A 17,013-nucleotide genomic window follows, 5' to 3' on the forward strand; every position below is an offset into this window, starting at 1 on the left:
GGAAAGTAAGTTGTGAAGAGGACAGAAGTGTCTGCAAAGGGATATAGATAGGTTAAGTGAATGGCAAAAATTTGACAGATGGATTATAATTTGGGAAAATGTGAACTTGTCCACTTTGGCAGGAGGAATAGAAAAGCAGTATATTACTTAAATGGAGAGAGATTGCAGAGCTCTGAGGTACAGCGGGATCTGGGTGTCCGAGTACATGAATCACAAAAAGATAGTTTGAAGGTACAGCAAGTAATTAGGAATGCAAATGGAATGTTGTCATTTATTGCAAGGGGAATGGAATATAAAAGTAGAGATGTATTGCTGCAGTTGTACAGGGCATTGATGATGCCACATTTAGAATACTGCGAGCAGTTTCGATCTCCTTATTTAAGATAGGATATAATTGCTTTGGAAGTGGTTTAGCGAAGGTTCACTTGACTGATTCCTGGAATGAGGCGGTAATCTTATGATTAAAGGTTGGACAAGTTGGGCCTGTATACAATGGAGTTTAGAAGAATGAGAGGTGATCTTATTGAAACATATAAGATCGTGAGGGGACTTGAAGGGGTAGATGCTGACAGGATGTTTGCCCTTGTGGGAGAGACGAGAACTAGGGGCACAGTTTAAAAATAAGGGGTCTCCCATTTAAGACGGAGATGAGGAGATTTTTTTTCTCTCAGAGTGTTGTGAGTCTCTGGAACTCCCTTCCTCAGAGAGCCGTGGAGGCAGGGTCATTGATTATTTTTAAGGCTGAGTTAGATAGATTCCTAATTAACAAGGAAGTCAAAGGTTATAATAGGTCGTCGGGAAAGTAGGTTTGAGATCACAATCAGATCTGCCATGATCTTATCATATGGCAGAGCAGGCTCGAGGGGCCGAATGGCATACTCCAGCTCCTAATTCGTATGTTCGTATGTTCATATCAATAATGTTGGAGGAGCGTCACCACCATTAATGTTAGAGTACTGTCACCACCAGTAATGTTAGAGTAGGGTCACCACCAGTAATGTTAGAGTAGGGTCAACACCACTAGTGTTACTGTCGGTTCACCACCAGTAATGTTGGAGTAAGGACGCCATCAGTAATGTTACAGCAGGGTCGCCATCACCAATGTCACGGTCGGGTCACCACCAATAATGTTAGAGTAAGGTCACCTTCAGTAATGTTAGAGTAGGGTCACCACCAGTAATGTAAAGGTGGGGTCACAATCAGTAATGTGAGAGTAGTCTCATAACCAGTAATCTTATTGTGGGATCACCACCAGTAATGTTAGAGTAAGATCACCATCAGTAATGTTAGAGTAGGGTCACCACCTGTAATGTTAGTTGAGGGTCATCACCATTAACGTTAGAGTGGAGGGTCCATCAGTAATGTTATTGTAGTGTCACCATCAGTAATGTTAGGGTGGGGTCACCATCAGTAATGTTACAGTACGATCATCACCAGTAATATTAGAGCCGAGTCATCACCAGTCATCATCAGGGTACAAAACAAATTGCAATATGCAATGAATGATCGAAGACTTCACCGAATTATTGGATGCCTCAAGAACCGAACGTCGAGTCTGGAAGGGATGCTCACTTTAGGTATCACTGAGCATGCGCACAGGTCATTTTCTCTTGGATTCCTTTCTGCTCATTGTTTTTATTCGACGGAGTTTCACAGACTGATGTGTACAATTTCCCCAATGACTTCCCAACGGACAGAAGGGAAAATCGTGCCTTGTTTGTTAAGTGACTGTAACAAATGCCAATTATTGTGTAACCTGATTTTCTCACCGGACACCGATTCTTCCATAAAGGGGGAATATTTACGGATCTCAGATACACTCCAATCGGAACTGTAAAGCCGGACAGAATTCACCCATTATTCTATAAAATGGAACTGCCAATAATTTTACAGATAAAAGATACCTACTACCCTATTCTCGCGGCCTTTGGTGTTCCCGGTAAGTCAATGAGTCCTGATGTTTAATAGCTGTTGACTGTCTCACTGTTAATGAAACAGATTCCGAGATTGTTCTCATTGTAGAGTCACTTATCGGGATAAGTTGGTGAATATCAGCAGGAATCTTACCGGTCCTCAAGGCCGGCGAGGCGCTGTTCTGGTCGATAGATTGTGGGCAACGAGCGATCAACTTTCTTCATCATACCGAGGGAGGGCGAGACTGATTCCCCGGCCCAATTAACAATACATCGATTATTAAAACGTGTTGCTTAGTGTCCATGGACACCATTTTATTTGTACCTTTGTTCCCGGTCCAGTTTAATTTGATAATTCCTCGGTCTGCAGCCACCTGCACCCAACAAGGGCCTTTGAAAGATAATTTCAGAAATAATTTCTTTCACGGAGCTGCTCTCCTCCCCTCGGCTGCAAAAAAACCTTCGCTGTTCCACTAGCTCCCGCTCTGGTACCGAGCAGCTCCCCCGGGGCGAATATAAATAGAAAAAACTCAGTCTCGACCTGAATTGAATGCATTTGCCTCAGCGGAATGTTTTATTTGAATTCATATTTTTCCAGTAATTGCTATGAAATGATATTTAGTACTTGACGATGTCTGACTGAAGGATACTGGAAGGACGGCGGTTTTAGTCCCTCTATTGTTCAATGATTGCTTCCTTTTAAACAAACTGTTGTCAATGTTCGCCTATATTAATAAAAAATAATCTGTGCTCAAAGCTTACGCAGGGACACATCTAAATATTTCTCCACAATATGCTCTGAGATTTATCTGAGTGTCCCCGGTAATTTCCTCTTGTTCCTCTTTCTTACAGCGAACCTGGTGACAATCGTGATTCTCTCGAGAGGAAATTGCGGCCTTTCCAAATGTATTTCTGTCTACATGGTGGCCATGGCAACAGCAGATCTACTGGTCATCATCTTCCATGTAATAGTGTATCACATTTTCAGTTATCACTTTCCATATTCATTCCTGTCCTACACTGCCGTTTGTAAGTTCATTCTTTACATGAATCCTGCTACGCTGGATATTTCGGTGTGGTTCACAGTCGTGTTCACATTTGACCGATTTGTAGCTATATGTTGTCATAAGTTTAAAACAAAATATTGCACAGTGAGAACTGCGTCTGCGGTTTTAACAACCGTCACTGCCCTGTTCTGTTTAAAGGACATCCCCTTTTGCTTTGCATATGAACCTGAACGAATAATTAACAATGTTCACTGGGGTTGCCGCTCCAGAGTGGACTTTTTTTCAAAGCCTGCAGGCGTCGTCTACTCTTGGTTACAAAGTATTTTAATTCCATGGCTTCCTTTTGCTTTGATATTACTGTTTAATTGTTCGACAGTCAGACGTATTGTCGTAGCCAGTAGAGCCCGGAGGGGAATCCGCGGTCACAGCACTGAGAATCAGAGCGATCCAGAGATGGAGAACAGAAGGAAATCAATCGTTTTACTCTTCACGGTTTCGGGCTGTTTTATACTGTTGTGGCTGACAGCTGCAGTGAGCTTTTTAGCTACCAAATTGACAAACACCGTGCATTATCTAGGCGATTATGGAACCCCTGCGTTTATCAGCACTGAAACCGGATATCTGCTCATGTATTTGAGTTCCTGCACAAACACGTGTATTTATGCAGCTACCCAAACTAAATTCAGGGAAGAACTGAAGAAGATGATGACATTTCCTTGGACGTTTATTCTGACATTGGTTAAATGAATGAAAAATCTAACCCAAGCTTCCTCTCCTAACTAAAGCTCAAATATAGAATTATAGAATCTTGCAATCCATCGTGACTGTGCCTGTTCTTGAAAGACCGATCCAATTAATTCCACTCCTATGTTCTTTCCCAACTTCTCTTCATTTTTTTACTTTTCAAGTATTTATCCAAATGCCTTTTGAAAGTTACGATTGAATCTCCATCCGCCACCCTTTCAAGCAGTGCATTCCAGATCAGAACAACTCGCTGCTTCAAAAAATCCTCATCTCCCAACTGCTTCTTTTGCAAATGTTCTTAAATCGGTGTCCTCTGGTTATGAATCCTTCTGCCATTGAATCCAGTTTCTGCCAATAAACCCTTTCAAACCCATCATCATTTTGAACACCTCTCTTAAATCCCGCCTCCACCTACTCTGTTCTAAGTAGAACAATCACAGCTTCTCCAGTATCCCCACATAACTGAAGTCCCTCATCCCTGGTAGCATTCAAATAAATCGCCTCTGCACCCTCTCGAAGGCCGTGACATCCTTCCTATAGTGTGGTGCCCAGAATTGGACAGAATACCCCAGCTGAGGCCTAACGAGAAATTTATAAAGGTTCAGCAGAACTTCCTTGTTTTTGTAATCTATGCCTCTTTTTATAAAGTCCAAGGTGCCGAGTGATTTTTTTTAACAGCCTCATCAACTTGTCCCGCAATCTTCAAAGATTTGTGTACGTAAAGCCCCAGTTATCTCTATTCCTGCACGCCATTTAAAATTGTGCCATTCAGTTTATATTGCCACCCCTCATTCTTCCTTCCAAAATACATCCCCTCAGAATTCTCTGCATTAAATTATTTCGGTCACGTGTCTGCCCATTTCACCAGTCTATCAATGCCCTCTCGAAGATTGCCACTATCATTAGAATCACAGAAACGGAGAATCTTAAAGGACAGGAGGAGGCCATACGGCCCATCGTTCCTGTGATTTGGGACGTCCCGAGTTCATGAAAAGCAAGACATAAATGCAAGTCTTTCGTATCTTTCTTTCTTATTCGGTCTCCCCTTAACCTTCTCTGCTCTAAGGAGAACAATCCCAGCTTCTCCAATCTCTCCATATAGGTGAAATCCTTCATCTCTGATATCATCCTGGGATACCTTCTCTGTACGCTCCCCAAGGCCTTGCTATCCTTCCTAAAGTGTGGTGCCCAGAATTGTACAAAATACTCCAGCTGCGACCTAACCAGTGATTTATGAAGGCTTAGCATGAATTCCTTGTTTTTGTATTCAATGTCCCCATTTACAAAGTCAAGTATCCCATACGCTTTCGTAACCACCTTATCAACTTGCCCTGCCATATTCATGAGATTTCTGAACATGCAACCTCAGGGCCCTCTGCTGTTGCAGGTCCCTCCCCTCAAAATTGTACAGTTTATATAATACCGCTTCTCCACGTTATGCCTCCCAAAGTGCATCACTTCAAACTTATCCTCATTAAGGTGTACCTGCCATGTGTCTGCCCATTTCACGAGTCAGCCTTTGTCCTCCTGAGGTCTCCTACTATTCTGCTCACCATTAACTCCGTTGCCAAGTTTTGTATCATCCACAAACTTCGAGATTGTAGTCTCTATACCCAAGTCCAGGTTATTTATATATAACAACAATGCAATGGCCCCAATACCGACCACTGGGGGACCCCGCTGCATACCTCTCTCCAGTCAGAAAAACATCTGTTCACCACTGCTCTTTGCCTTCTATCCCTTAGTCACTGTTTCATAGATTTCCGAGTTTCGTGTCATCTGCAAACTTTGACATTATAACCTGCATGCCCAAGACCAGGTCATTAATATATATCGAAAAGATCAATCGTCGTATGATTGACCCATGAAAAAAAAACAACCGTTCATCAATGTTTGCTTTCTGTATCTTAGTCAAATTCGTATCCATGGTACAATTGCCCAAATAATCCCATAGACTTTAATTTTGCTAACAAGTCAATTTTGTGAGACTTCATTACAAGCCTTTTTGAAAGTCCATGTACACAACGTCAACCGTTCCACCCGTATCTCTATTATTTCATGGAAGAACTAAATCAAGCTTATCAGACAAGATTTGCCTTCAACAATTTTATGTTGGCTGTCATTTATTAACCCATTGCTGTCCATGTACAATTTAGAATTGGCTTATTTCGTTTATGAAGAAAACGGATTGTCCTTGTGAAAATGAACAGGTATCAGAAAACATTTCTTCCATTTTGTGCCATGCTTTTGATGTCTGCTGCTTTCTGCGGGTGAACAGAATCATTTATTCCGGAAACAGCGGAATTTCCGCTTAAGATTCAAAGAGAACATTCATGATTGAGATTCAGCAGTGAAGGGGGCGTCAGCGTTAACTGTCTGAGGCGTGTCAGATTAATCAATAGATAAAGTTTTCTGTAATGTAGAAATCAAAATGTGTTACAATCGTGGTCATTTGTAATTCGTCTGTAATTTTGTTGTGAATATTGCAGCCGCTGGTCTCCCCAACAGACTCCGCCAGCCTCCCCCCATTGTTTCCTGGCCAAATTGAACCCGTCCCGGCCCTCCTGATAAGTTAGTTGGAGGCAATTGGAAGTTAACTCGTCAATCCGACGTTAGGCATCTTAGTTTGCAGATATTTACTTGAAGTGTCAACTGACCATCAAAATATTGGAATATTATACAAGGGGAACAAGTCAATCGACCCAACCAGTCCTTGTTGGCGTTTTCCTTCCAACTGAGAAAATAGTTCCAATTACTTTACCCACTCTACCTCGACATCCCTTCAACCTATTTTTCCTTATCTAACTATCCAATTTAATCTTGTATATTGATCGAATTTCTGCTTCCATGAATTCGGCAACCTCCCGAATCTCCATGTATAGGTTTCTCCGACCCTCAGTTCTAAATCTCTTCAATGTATTCATTCACCTTTGGCCGTTAGTTCTTGATCCCTCAACGAATGGAAGCAGTCTGTTTCTATCAATCCTGCAGCATCCCTTCTTAAACTAAATCACCCGGACACGACTCGCTAATAGATATCAATATGCAGTCCAGTGAAAGTCAGGAAAGTCGGTAAGATAGTTAATTGTTATCTTTCTCTTCGAGATAGTTGAGTCCTTGCTTATATGGGAAAAATACATTTGATGTTTAGCCACTACCCGAAACATCGGGACCGTGCAGGGGGACATTCTAATCAAACACCTCCAGGCCCCACGATCTATTGAGAGAGATCCAGAAAGGGCAGGAATGGCTTGTATCGGATGTCTCGTGCTGCATGATCCTGGGATATCGCTGTGTACAGAAGTGACGTGTTACACATGAAACAGCCAGCTTTCGACATGCATGATGAAAATGCACTGAAGAACGGATCCAAGGCATGGTCAGTCTCCTGATAACAACACTACATGAAATGGGTAATGAGGCTCTGGACACATATGTAAAATCAGTAGGCAGAGACCCGCGCAATACAATAGATCGAGATGGATAAATGATGATGAGATATTGTTCACTGTTGACCTTAAATACAGTAACGTCAACAAAGAGTGTGCTCTATGAAAAGGTGAATCAGACTGTCATGAGATCTGATAATGTTTTACTGTATTGGTTTAAATTAATATTGTAGTATTCTTAATATTTAGCCTTTGCCTGAGAAGCATCGAAGTAAAAGTCAATTTCAAGTCCCACTGGGCTGTTGGGCCAGGGCTGACCCTGCAGCAATGGTCAGTTTCAGGATAAAGTAGTCAGAGATTTAATTAAACACATGCAATTACATGCTGATTGATCAATTTCAGAGAACATTAATGATTTGTTAACAGTGTGGGAAAGTAGGTAGTTCTGCAAATGGAAATAAACTGGGCATTCTTCATTCATTTTAATTCGCACAAATAATACAGAAAGAAAGGCAGACTTATATTTATAGATTTCACTTCGTCGAATTGCAATTAAATAGATCAAGAGTGAAGTTGTTGAAAAGATAACGAACTAAGTGAATTTTCGGAGTGAGACGAACTGGGAAAGAGGTTGTTAGGTAAGGGAAAATATCGTTCTTGAAAAACAACATCAAAAACATCAGCAACAACATGCAATAATATCGCGCCTTTAATATAATAAAACGGCACAAGGCGCTTCACAGGAGCGTTGGCAAACAAAGTTTATCACCGAGTCACATTCGGAGGTATTAGGACAGGTGAGCAAAAGCTTGGTCAAAGATGTAGGTTTGAAGGAGCGTCTTAAAGGAGGAGAGAGTGGTAGAAGGCGGAAAAGTTTAGGTAGAGGATAAAGGAAAAGTCAATTCAATTCTCCATGTGTGGATTTGTATTGTAACTGTTATATGACTATGAAATGCAGAATTGTGTAAATTGACACGCACAGTGAGTCAGAAAATGTATAAAAAGTGGCAAGTTGTGATGAGAATTCTTATTCGTAAAGGCCGAAGAGAATAAGCTCAGAACTGGAACAAGTTTGATCCCCAACCAACAGCTGTCGTTCTAATCACTATGTTTTAATTGTAGGTTTAAGCACTATTGGATGTTCTGTGTGTTCAATAAACCTATGACACCTCACTTCAATTTGAAAGAGCCTTGTCTAAAACCTTATACTAACGATAACCTTTATACTTTAATTATATTGTACTTAATTTACTAATTGTGACTAAGTGCCCAGTTTATCCGTCACTATTTAACCTTCGACAACAACCTGAGATTCTCCAAAAGCCAACTTCACATAGTTACAGGTCCTCGTGTATCCCAGGCTCTGCCAATCCGGCTAGCGTCCAGCTTTGGGAGGAAGTGGTGATGAGTTGCGGGCACTTCTGTGTAATAGGCATATTCTCATTTAACTGCATTCAGACGGCCAACAGTATTTAAGATAGGAGTCCGGCATCAGGCTGAGATTTACATTCCATCAGTCAGCGTAGCATCTGCAACCAGTTATAACCGTGAGAAAGCGATGTGCAAGGAATCAACGATAAATTGGAAAGCAAAGTATTCCCCTGACCCCTACTTCTACATTAATGTTTACTGCGTTCCGCTGCTCCCATTTCTAATTAAACAGTTACTATATTTTCTTAAATTCCCCTCTCCTCTATTCTTAATATAACAGTTGCATTGTCCCTCTAATTTCCCCTCTTTAATTCAGAGACTGGGGTAAGTATCAGACTGTGTGAGATTGTGTTTATAATAATTGGATGTCTAACACTGTACATTATTATTAGTATCAGTAATAGTGTTTTTAATAAACACTATATTGCTATTAGTATCAGTAGTAGTGTTATTAATAAACAATGTACATTATTATTAGTTCCATTCGCAACCACTCAGATAATGAAGCAGTCCGAGCCCGCATGCAGCAAGACCTGGACAATATCCAGGCTTGAGCTCATAAGTGGCAAGTAACATTCGCGCCAGATAAGTGCCAGGCAATGACCATCTCCAACAAGAGAGAGTCTAACCACCTCCCCTTGACATTCAACGGCATTACCATCGCCGAATCCCCCACCATCAACATCCTGGGGATCACCATTGACCAGAACAATAACTGGACCAGCCATATAAATACTGTGGCTACGAGAGCATGTCAGAGGCTGGGTATTCTGCGGCGAGTGACTCACTTCCAGACTCCCCAAAGCCTTTCCACCATCTATAAGGTACAAGTTAGGAGTGTGATGGAATACTCTCCACGTGCTTGGATGAGTGCAGCTCGAACAACACTCAAGAAGCTCGACACCATCCAAGGTAAATCAGCCCGCTGGATTGGCACCCCAACCACCACCCTTAACATTCACTCCCTTCACCACCGGCGCACAGTGGCTGCAGTGTGTACCATCCACAGGATGCACCGCAGCAACTCGCCAAGGCTTCTTCAACAGCACATTCCATACCCGCGACCTTTACCACCGAGAAGGACAAGAGCAGCAGGCACATGGGATCAACACCACCTGCACGCTCCCCTCCAAGTCACGCACCATCCCGACTTGGAAATATATCGCCGGTCCTTCATCGTCGCTGAGTCAAAATCCTGGAACTCCGTTCCGAAAAGCACTGTGGGAGAACCGTGACCAGACGGACTGCAGCGATTGAAGAAGGCGGCTCACCACCGCCTTCTCAAGGGCAATTAGGAATGGGCAATAAATGACGGCCTCGCCAGCGACGCCCACATCCCATGAACGAATAAAAAAATAGCATCAGTAATAGAGTTAATGATAAACACTGCACATTATAATTAGTATCAGTAATAGTGTTATTAATAAACACTGCACATTATTATTAGTATCAGCAATAGTGTTATTAATAAACACTGCACATTACTATTAATATCATTAATAGTGTTATTAATAAACACTGCACATTATTATTAGTATCAGTAATAGTGTTATTAATAAACACTGCACATTATTAATATCATTAATAGTGTTATTAATAAACACTGCACATTATTATTAGTATCAGTAATAGTGTTATTAATAAACACTGCACATTATTAATATCATTAATAGTGTTATTAATAAACACTGCACATTATTATTAGTATCAGTAATAGTGTTATTAATAAACACTGCACATTATTAATATCATTAATAGTGTTATTAATAAACACTGCACATTATTATTAGTATCAGTAATAGTGTTATTAATAAACACTGCACATTATTAATATCATTAATAGTGTTATTAATAAACACTGCACATTATTATTAGTATTAGAAAGAATGTTATCAGTAAACACTGTACATTATTAATAATTTCAGCAATAATGTCATCAATAAACTCTCTGCATTATTATTATCAGCAGTAGTATTATCAATTAACACTGCTTATTATTGTTAATATCGGCATTATTATGAATTAATCTACGCTTTGATTTACGCTAATATCTGTCATTTCTCTCTCTCTCTCTCTCTGATCCCCAGTCTGTATGATAACGATCTTGCAGATTCCTTTGTCAAGGATATCTGCTCCGCTCTCAATACAAACCTGTCACTAACGGTTCTGAACATGGGTAAAAATAAACTGGGAAACTCAGGAGTGAAACTATTATCTGCGGCTCTGAAGAACCCGGATTGTAAAATGCAGAAATTGGAGTAGGTACCAGACTGCGTGTTTTGAATGAGTGGATCTGATCTGAATTCTCTGCCGTCGTATCTGACATAACTTCTCCCTCCATATCAACTCTCCTACCCCGATTCACGGCCGCCCCTCGACCTTCCCATCTCGCATGGCCTCCCCATTCCCATCGTTTCAATCACAGATAAGGCCACAGTATCATCATCGGTAAAACACAGGAGGAGGCGATTCGGCCCATTGTGCCTGTGCCAGTTCTTGGAAAGAGCTATCGAATTAATCGTACTCCCTGCTCTTTCCCGATCGCCCTGTATTTTGTTTTCCCTTCAAGTATTTGTCCAATTCCCTTTTCAAATTTTCCATTGTATCTGCTTCCACCATTCTTTCGGTCAATGCATTGCAGATTATTACACCTCGCTGTGTAAAAACATGTTTCCTCGTGTCGGCTCTGGCTCTTTTGCCAATCACCTTAAATCTGTGTCCTCTGGTTACTGATTCTTCTGCCACTGGGAACAGTTTCTCCTTATTTACTCGATCAAAACCGTTCATGATTTTCAACACCTCTATTAAATCTCCACTTGACCTCCTCTGTTCTAGGGGGAACAATCCAAGCTTGTCCGGTCTCTCCACATAACTGAAGTCCCTCAACCCTGGTACTATTTTAGGAAATCTCCTCTGCACCCTCTCTAAGGTCTTGACTTCCGTCTTAAAGTGCGGTGCCCAGAATTGAAAACAATACTCCAGCTGAGGTCTACCAGTGTTTTATAAATGTTTAGCGATCTCTGGTCGCTTCCTTGTGTCCCTCACCACTCACAAACCCTCCTCTCTCCCAAACCTCAATTCCTTCTGCATCCATCACTGGAAAAAGCTTTTCCCCAAGTCACTAGCAACGACACTTTCAGATTCTGAACTTAGACCTTTGGCCCTCCAGCCACCACGATATTTCTGCTGCTGCCAATCTGCTCAATCGCATCCTCACCTCCACCTGTGATGACGTTGTCCCCGTTAAAACCATTACTCTCTCTGACCCTGGCTGTTCCCTGTGCTCCCCACCACCATCAACGCTCCCTTGTCCAAGGGCCAAAGACTTGAACGCTTATTCCGGACAACTGTTTCAGCCATTCTGGCTGGATCGCATTAAACACTGTCGAGTCCCGCTCTCCTCTGCCAGAACTCCTCACAACTCCAGGATCATCACGGAATGCAAAGATAAAGGGGTGGATAAAGGGGAACCAGTGAACGTAGTGTATTTAGACTTCCAGAAGGCATTCGACAAGGTGCCACATAAAAGATTATTACTTAAGATAAAAAATCACGGGATTGGAGGTAACATTCTGGCATGGGTGGAGGATTGGTTATCGAACAGGAAGCAGAGAGTTGGGATAAATGGTTCATTTTCGGACTGGCAAACAGTAACCAGTGGTGTTCCACAGGGGTCGGTGCTGGGTCCCCAACTTTTTACAATCTATATTAAAGATTTGGAGGAGGGGACCGAGTGCAACATATCAAAATTTGCAGATGATACAAAGATGGGAGGGAAAGTCGAGAGTGAGGAGGACATAAAAAACCTGCAGGGGGATATAGACAAGCTGGGTGAGTGGGCGGAGATTTGGCAGATGCAATATAATATTGGAAAATGTGAGGTTATGCACTTTGGCAGGAAAAATCAGAGAGCAAGTTATTTTCTTAATGGCGAGAGACTAGAAAGTACTGCAGTACAAAGGGATCTGGGGTCCTAGTGCAAGAAAATTAAAAAGTTGGTCTGCAGGTGCAGCAGGTGATCAAGAAAGCCAACGGAATGTTGGCTTTTATTGCTAGGGGGATAGAATATAAAAACAGGGAGGTATTGCTGCAGTTATATAGGGTATTGTTGAGACCGCACCTGGAATACTGCATACAGTTTTGGTCTCCATACTTAAGAAAAGACATACTTGCTCTCGAGGCAGTACAAAGAAGGTTCACTCGGTTAATCCCGGGGATGAGGGGGCGGACATATGAGGAGAGGTTGAGTAGATTGGGACTCTACTCATTGGCGTTCAGAAGAATGAGAGGCGATCTTATTGAAACATATAAGATTGTGAAGGGGCTTGATCGGGTGGATGCAGTAAGGATGTTCCCAAAGATGGGTGAAACTAGAACTAGGGGGCATAATCTTAGACTAAGGGGCTGCTCTTTCAAAACTGAGATGAGGAGAAACTTCTTCACTCAGAGGGTGGTAGGTCTGTGGAATTTGCTGCCCCAGAAAGCTGTGGAAGCTACATCATTAGATAAATTTAAAACAGAAATAGACAGTTTCCTAGAAGTAAAGGGAATTAGGGTTATGGGGAGCGGGCAGGAAATTGGACATGAAGCTGAGTTCGGATCGGTCAATGCCCTGTGGGTGGCGGAGGGGGCCCAGGGGCTGTGTGGCCGGTTCCTGCTCCTACTTCTTGTGTTCTTTAGATTTATGGTTGGGATCAGATCAGCCATGACCTTATTGAATGGCGGAGCAGGCTCGAGGGGCCGATTGGCCTACTCCTGCTCCAATTTCTTATGTTCTTATGTTCTTATAACATCGACTTCTCTTCACTATAAACCAACTATTTAAACCCTTCGCCCCTGTCTCCTCCACCCTTACAACAACAAGACGGACAATTTGCATTTATATAGCGCCTTTAACGCAGGAAAACGTCCCAAGGTGCTTCACAGGAGCGATTATCAAACAAAAATTCTCACCGAGCTACATAAGGAAATATTAGGACCGGTGACCAAAAGCTCGGTCAAAGACGTAGGTTTTGAGGAGCGTCTTAATGCAGGAGGGAGAGGTAGGGAAGAGGAGAGGTTTAGGGAGGGAATTCCAGAGCTTCGGGCCGAGGCAGCTGAAGGTGAGGCCTCCAGTTGTGGAGCGATTAAAGTCAGAGATGCGCAAGAGGCAAGAATTGGAGGAATGCAGAAATATCGGAGATTTGTAGGGCTGAAGAAGTTACGGAGATAGGTCGGGGCGAGGCCATGGAAGGATTTTAAAACAAGGATGAGACATTTAAAGTCGAGATGTTCCAGGATCGGGAGCCATTGCAGGTCACCGAGCATAGGGGGTGATGTGAGAACGGGACTTGGTGCGAGTTAGGATACGGACAGCAGAGTTTTGGATGAACTCTAGTTTATGAGGGTGGAAGATAGGAGGACAGCCAGGAAACTATTGGAATAGTGGAGTCTGGAGGTAACAAAACATGGATCAGTGTTTCAGCAGCAGATGAACTGAGGCAGGGGTGGAAACGGGCAATGTTACTTGGGGGGGAAGCAGGGGTTCTTTGTGATGGAGCGGATGTTTGGTCGGAAGCTCTTCTCAAGGTCAAATAGAACGCCAAAGAGGCGACCGGCCTGGTCCAGCCTAAGACAGTAGCCAGGGAGAGGTATGTAGTCGGCGGCTGGGGAACAGCGTTTACAGCAGGGACCAAAGACAATGGCTTCAGTCCTCCCAATATTTAGTTGGACGACATTTTTGCTCATTCAGTGCTGGACGTCGGAAAAGCAATGTGAGAAATGAGAGACAGTGGAGGGGTCGAGGGTGAGGTAGAGCTGGGTGTCGTCAGTGTACATGTGGAACCTGACTTTGTGTTTTCGGATGTTATCGTTGAGTGGCAGCTTGTAGATGAGAAATAGGAGGGGGACAAGGATACATCCTTCGAGGACACCAGAGGTAACATTGCAGGAGTGGGAATAGATGCCATTGCAGGAGATTCTCTGGTTATAACTGGAGAGAATGGAATTGAACCAGGCAAAAAATCCACCCTTGATCCCTCTGTCCTTGCAAACTACTGTCCATCTCCAACCTCCCTTTCCTCTCCAAAGTCATTGATTGTGTTGTCGCCTCTCAAATCGGTGTCGATCTTTCCCGCAACTCCATGTTTGAATCCTTCCAATCAGGTTTCCGCCCCGATACTGAAAAGGCCCTTATCAAAGTCACAAATGACAGCTTATGTGATTGTGACGATGGTAAATTATCACTCCTCATCCTTCCCGACCTCTCTGCAGCCTTTGAAATGGTTGACCACACCATCCTCCTTCAACCCCTCTCCTCAATCGTCCAGCTGGGTGGGACTGCCCTCGCCTGGGTTCCATTCTTTTCTATCCAGTCGTATCCAGAGAATCACCAGCAACGGCTTCTCTTCACGCTCCCGCACTTTTACCTCAGGAGTCCCCCAAGGATCTATCCTTGAGCTCCTCCAATTTCTCATCTACATGCTGCCCCTCGATGACATCATCCGAAAACATACCGTCAGGTTCCACATGTTTTTTTTTATTCGTTCACGGGATGTGGGCGTCGCTGGCAAGGCCAGCATTTATTGCCCATCCCTAATTGCCCTCGAGAAGGTGGTGGTGAGCCGCCTTCTTGAACCGCTGCAGTCCGTGTGGTGACCGTTCTCCCACAGTGCTGTTAGGAAGGGAGTTCCAGGATTTTGACCCAGCGACAATGAAGGAACGGCGATATATTTCCAAGTCGGGATGGTGTGTGACTTGGAGGGGAACGTGCAGGTGGTGTTGTTCCCATGCGCCTGCTGCTCTTGTCCTTCTAGGTGGTAGAGGTCGCGGGTTTGGGAGGTGCTGTCGAAGAAGCCTTGGCGAGTTGCTGCAGTGCATCCTGTGGATGGTGCACACTGCAGCCACAGTGCGCCGGTGGTGAAGGGAGTGAATGTTTAGGGTGGTGGATGGGTTGCCAATCAAGCGGGCTGCTTTATCTTGGATGGTGTCGAGCTTCTTGAGTGTTGTTGGAGCTGCACTCATCCAGGCAAGTGGAGAGTATGTACGCTGACGACACCCAGCTCTACCTCAGCCCCACCTCTGTCGACCCCTCCACTGCCTCTGATTTATTACACTGCTTGTCCTACAATCAGCAATGGATGAGCAGAATTTTCCTCCAACTAAATATTGTGAAGACTGAACCCATTGCCTTCGGCCCCACCATTAAATCCGTTCCCCAGACACCGACTCCATGCCCTTCCCTGGGGTCTATCATTGGCTGAACCAGACTGTTCGCAACGTCAAGGGCCTATTTGACACTGAGCTGAGCTTTCAACTCAAAATCCATCACCAAGACCGCCTACTCCATCCTGTGGAATAATGTCCGTCTCTGCCCCTGCCTAAACCCATCTGCTGCTGAAACCTACAACCACGCTTTTGTTATTTCCAGAATCGGCTATTCCAATGCTCTCCGTCAACTTGAGCTCATCCAAAACTCTGCTGTCCATATCCGAACTCGCACCAAGTCCCGTTCTCCCATCACCCCTGTGTTTGCGGACCAACATTAGCCCCTGGTCCGTGAAAGCCTCAAATTTAAAATTCTCATCTGCACTGCATGGCCTCACCCATCCGTATCTCTGTAGAATCCTCCGAGATCTCCGCGCTCCTTCAATTCTTGCCGCTTTTGCGTCCACATTTTCCTCACCTCCACCACTGCAGCCGGGCCTTCAGCAGTCCAGACCGTAAGCTCGGGAATTCCCTCCTAAACCTGTGTACCTCTTTCTCCTCCTTAAAGACTCTCCTTAAAACTACCTCTTGTCCTAATATCTCTTTAGGTGGCTCGGTGTCAAATGTTGCCTGATAACTCTCCCGTGACCCACCTGGGGTTGTTTTACTACATTGAACGCCTAGTATAATTGGAAGTTGTCGTCGTTCTTGAATGTCTCACACGGTTCAATAATATCAGTGTAAGTTACAGTGTTTTTAATAATCACGGTACATTAATTTTAGTGTAAGTAATAGTGTTATTAATATCACTGTACAATGTTATTAATAAACACTGTATGTTATTACTAGTGACAGTAACAGTATTGTTAATAAAAACTACATTATTATTAGTGTCATTAATAATTTTATTAATAAGCTCTGTACATTTTATTAGTATCAATGATAGTGTTATAAATAAACACTACATTATTATTAGTGTCATTGATAGTGTGATTAATAAACACTGTACATTATTATTAGTATCAGTAATAGTCTTACTAATAAACACCGTATATTATTAGTCAATAATAATATTATTATTAATAAACACTGTACATTTTATTAGTATCATTCATAATGTCATTAATAAACACTATATTGTTATTACTGTCAGTAATAGTGTTATTAATAAACACTGTACATTATTATTAGTATCAGTAATCGTGTTATTAATAAACACTGTACATTATTATTAGTATCAGTTGTAGTGTTATTAATAAACACTGTACATTGTTATTAGTGTCAGTGATAGTATTATTAATAAAGACTGTAAATTATTATTGGTGTGAGTAATTGTTTTATTAA

At 42.7% G+C, this 17,013-nt stretch overlaps 2 protein-coding genes across 2 annotated transcripts in view; both read left to right on the forward strand.

Moving 5' to 3' along the window:
* Positions 1 to 1,869: 1,869 nt before the first annotated feature.
* On the forward strand, positions 1,870 to 3,667 carry LOC137318113 (probable G-protein coupled receptor 139). Its single transcript, XM_067981088.1, has 2 exons — positions 1,870 to 1,939; positions 2,766 to 3,667. The coding sequence occupies exons 1-2, from the start codon at positions 1,870 to 1,872 to the stop codon at positions 3,665 to 3,667; spliced, it is 972 nt and encodes a 323-aa protein (XP_067837189.1).
* A 3,314-nt stretch (positions 3,668 to 6,981) lies between these two features.
* Positions 6,982 to 17,013, forward strand: part of LOC137318114 (beta-1,3-galactosyl-O-glycosyl-glycoprotein beta-1,6-N-acetylglucosaminyltransferase 3-like) — a 32,303-nt gene continuing 22,271 nt past the window's right edge. Inside the window, exons 1-2 of the mRNA XM_067981089.1 lie at positions 6,982 to 7,043; positions 10,572 to 10,742. Coding sequence (XP_067837190.1) covers positions 6,982 to 7,043; positions 10,572 to 10,742 — 233 coding nt within the window. The remainder of the gene's footprint in view (positions 7,044 to 10,571; positions 10,743 to 17,013) is intronic.

The sequence above is a fragment of the Heptranchias perlo genome, unplaced genomic scaffold (genome assembly GCF_035084215.1).
Source record: "Heptranchias perlo isolate sHepPer1 unplaced genomic scaffold, sHepPer1.hap1 HAP1_SCAFFOLD_65, whole genome shotgun sequence".
In the NCBI taxonomy this organism is placed as follows: domain Eukaryota; kingdom Metazoa; phylum Chordata; class Chondrichthyes; order Hexanchiformes; family Hexanchidae; genus Heptranchias; species Heptranchias perlo.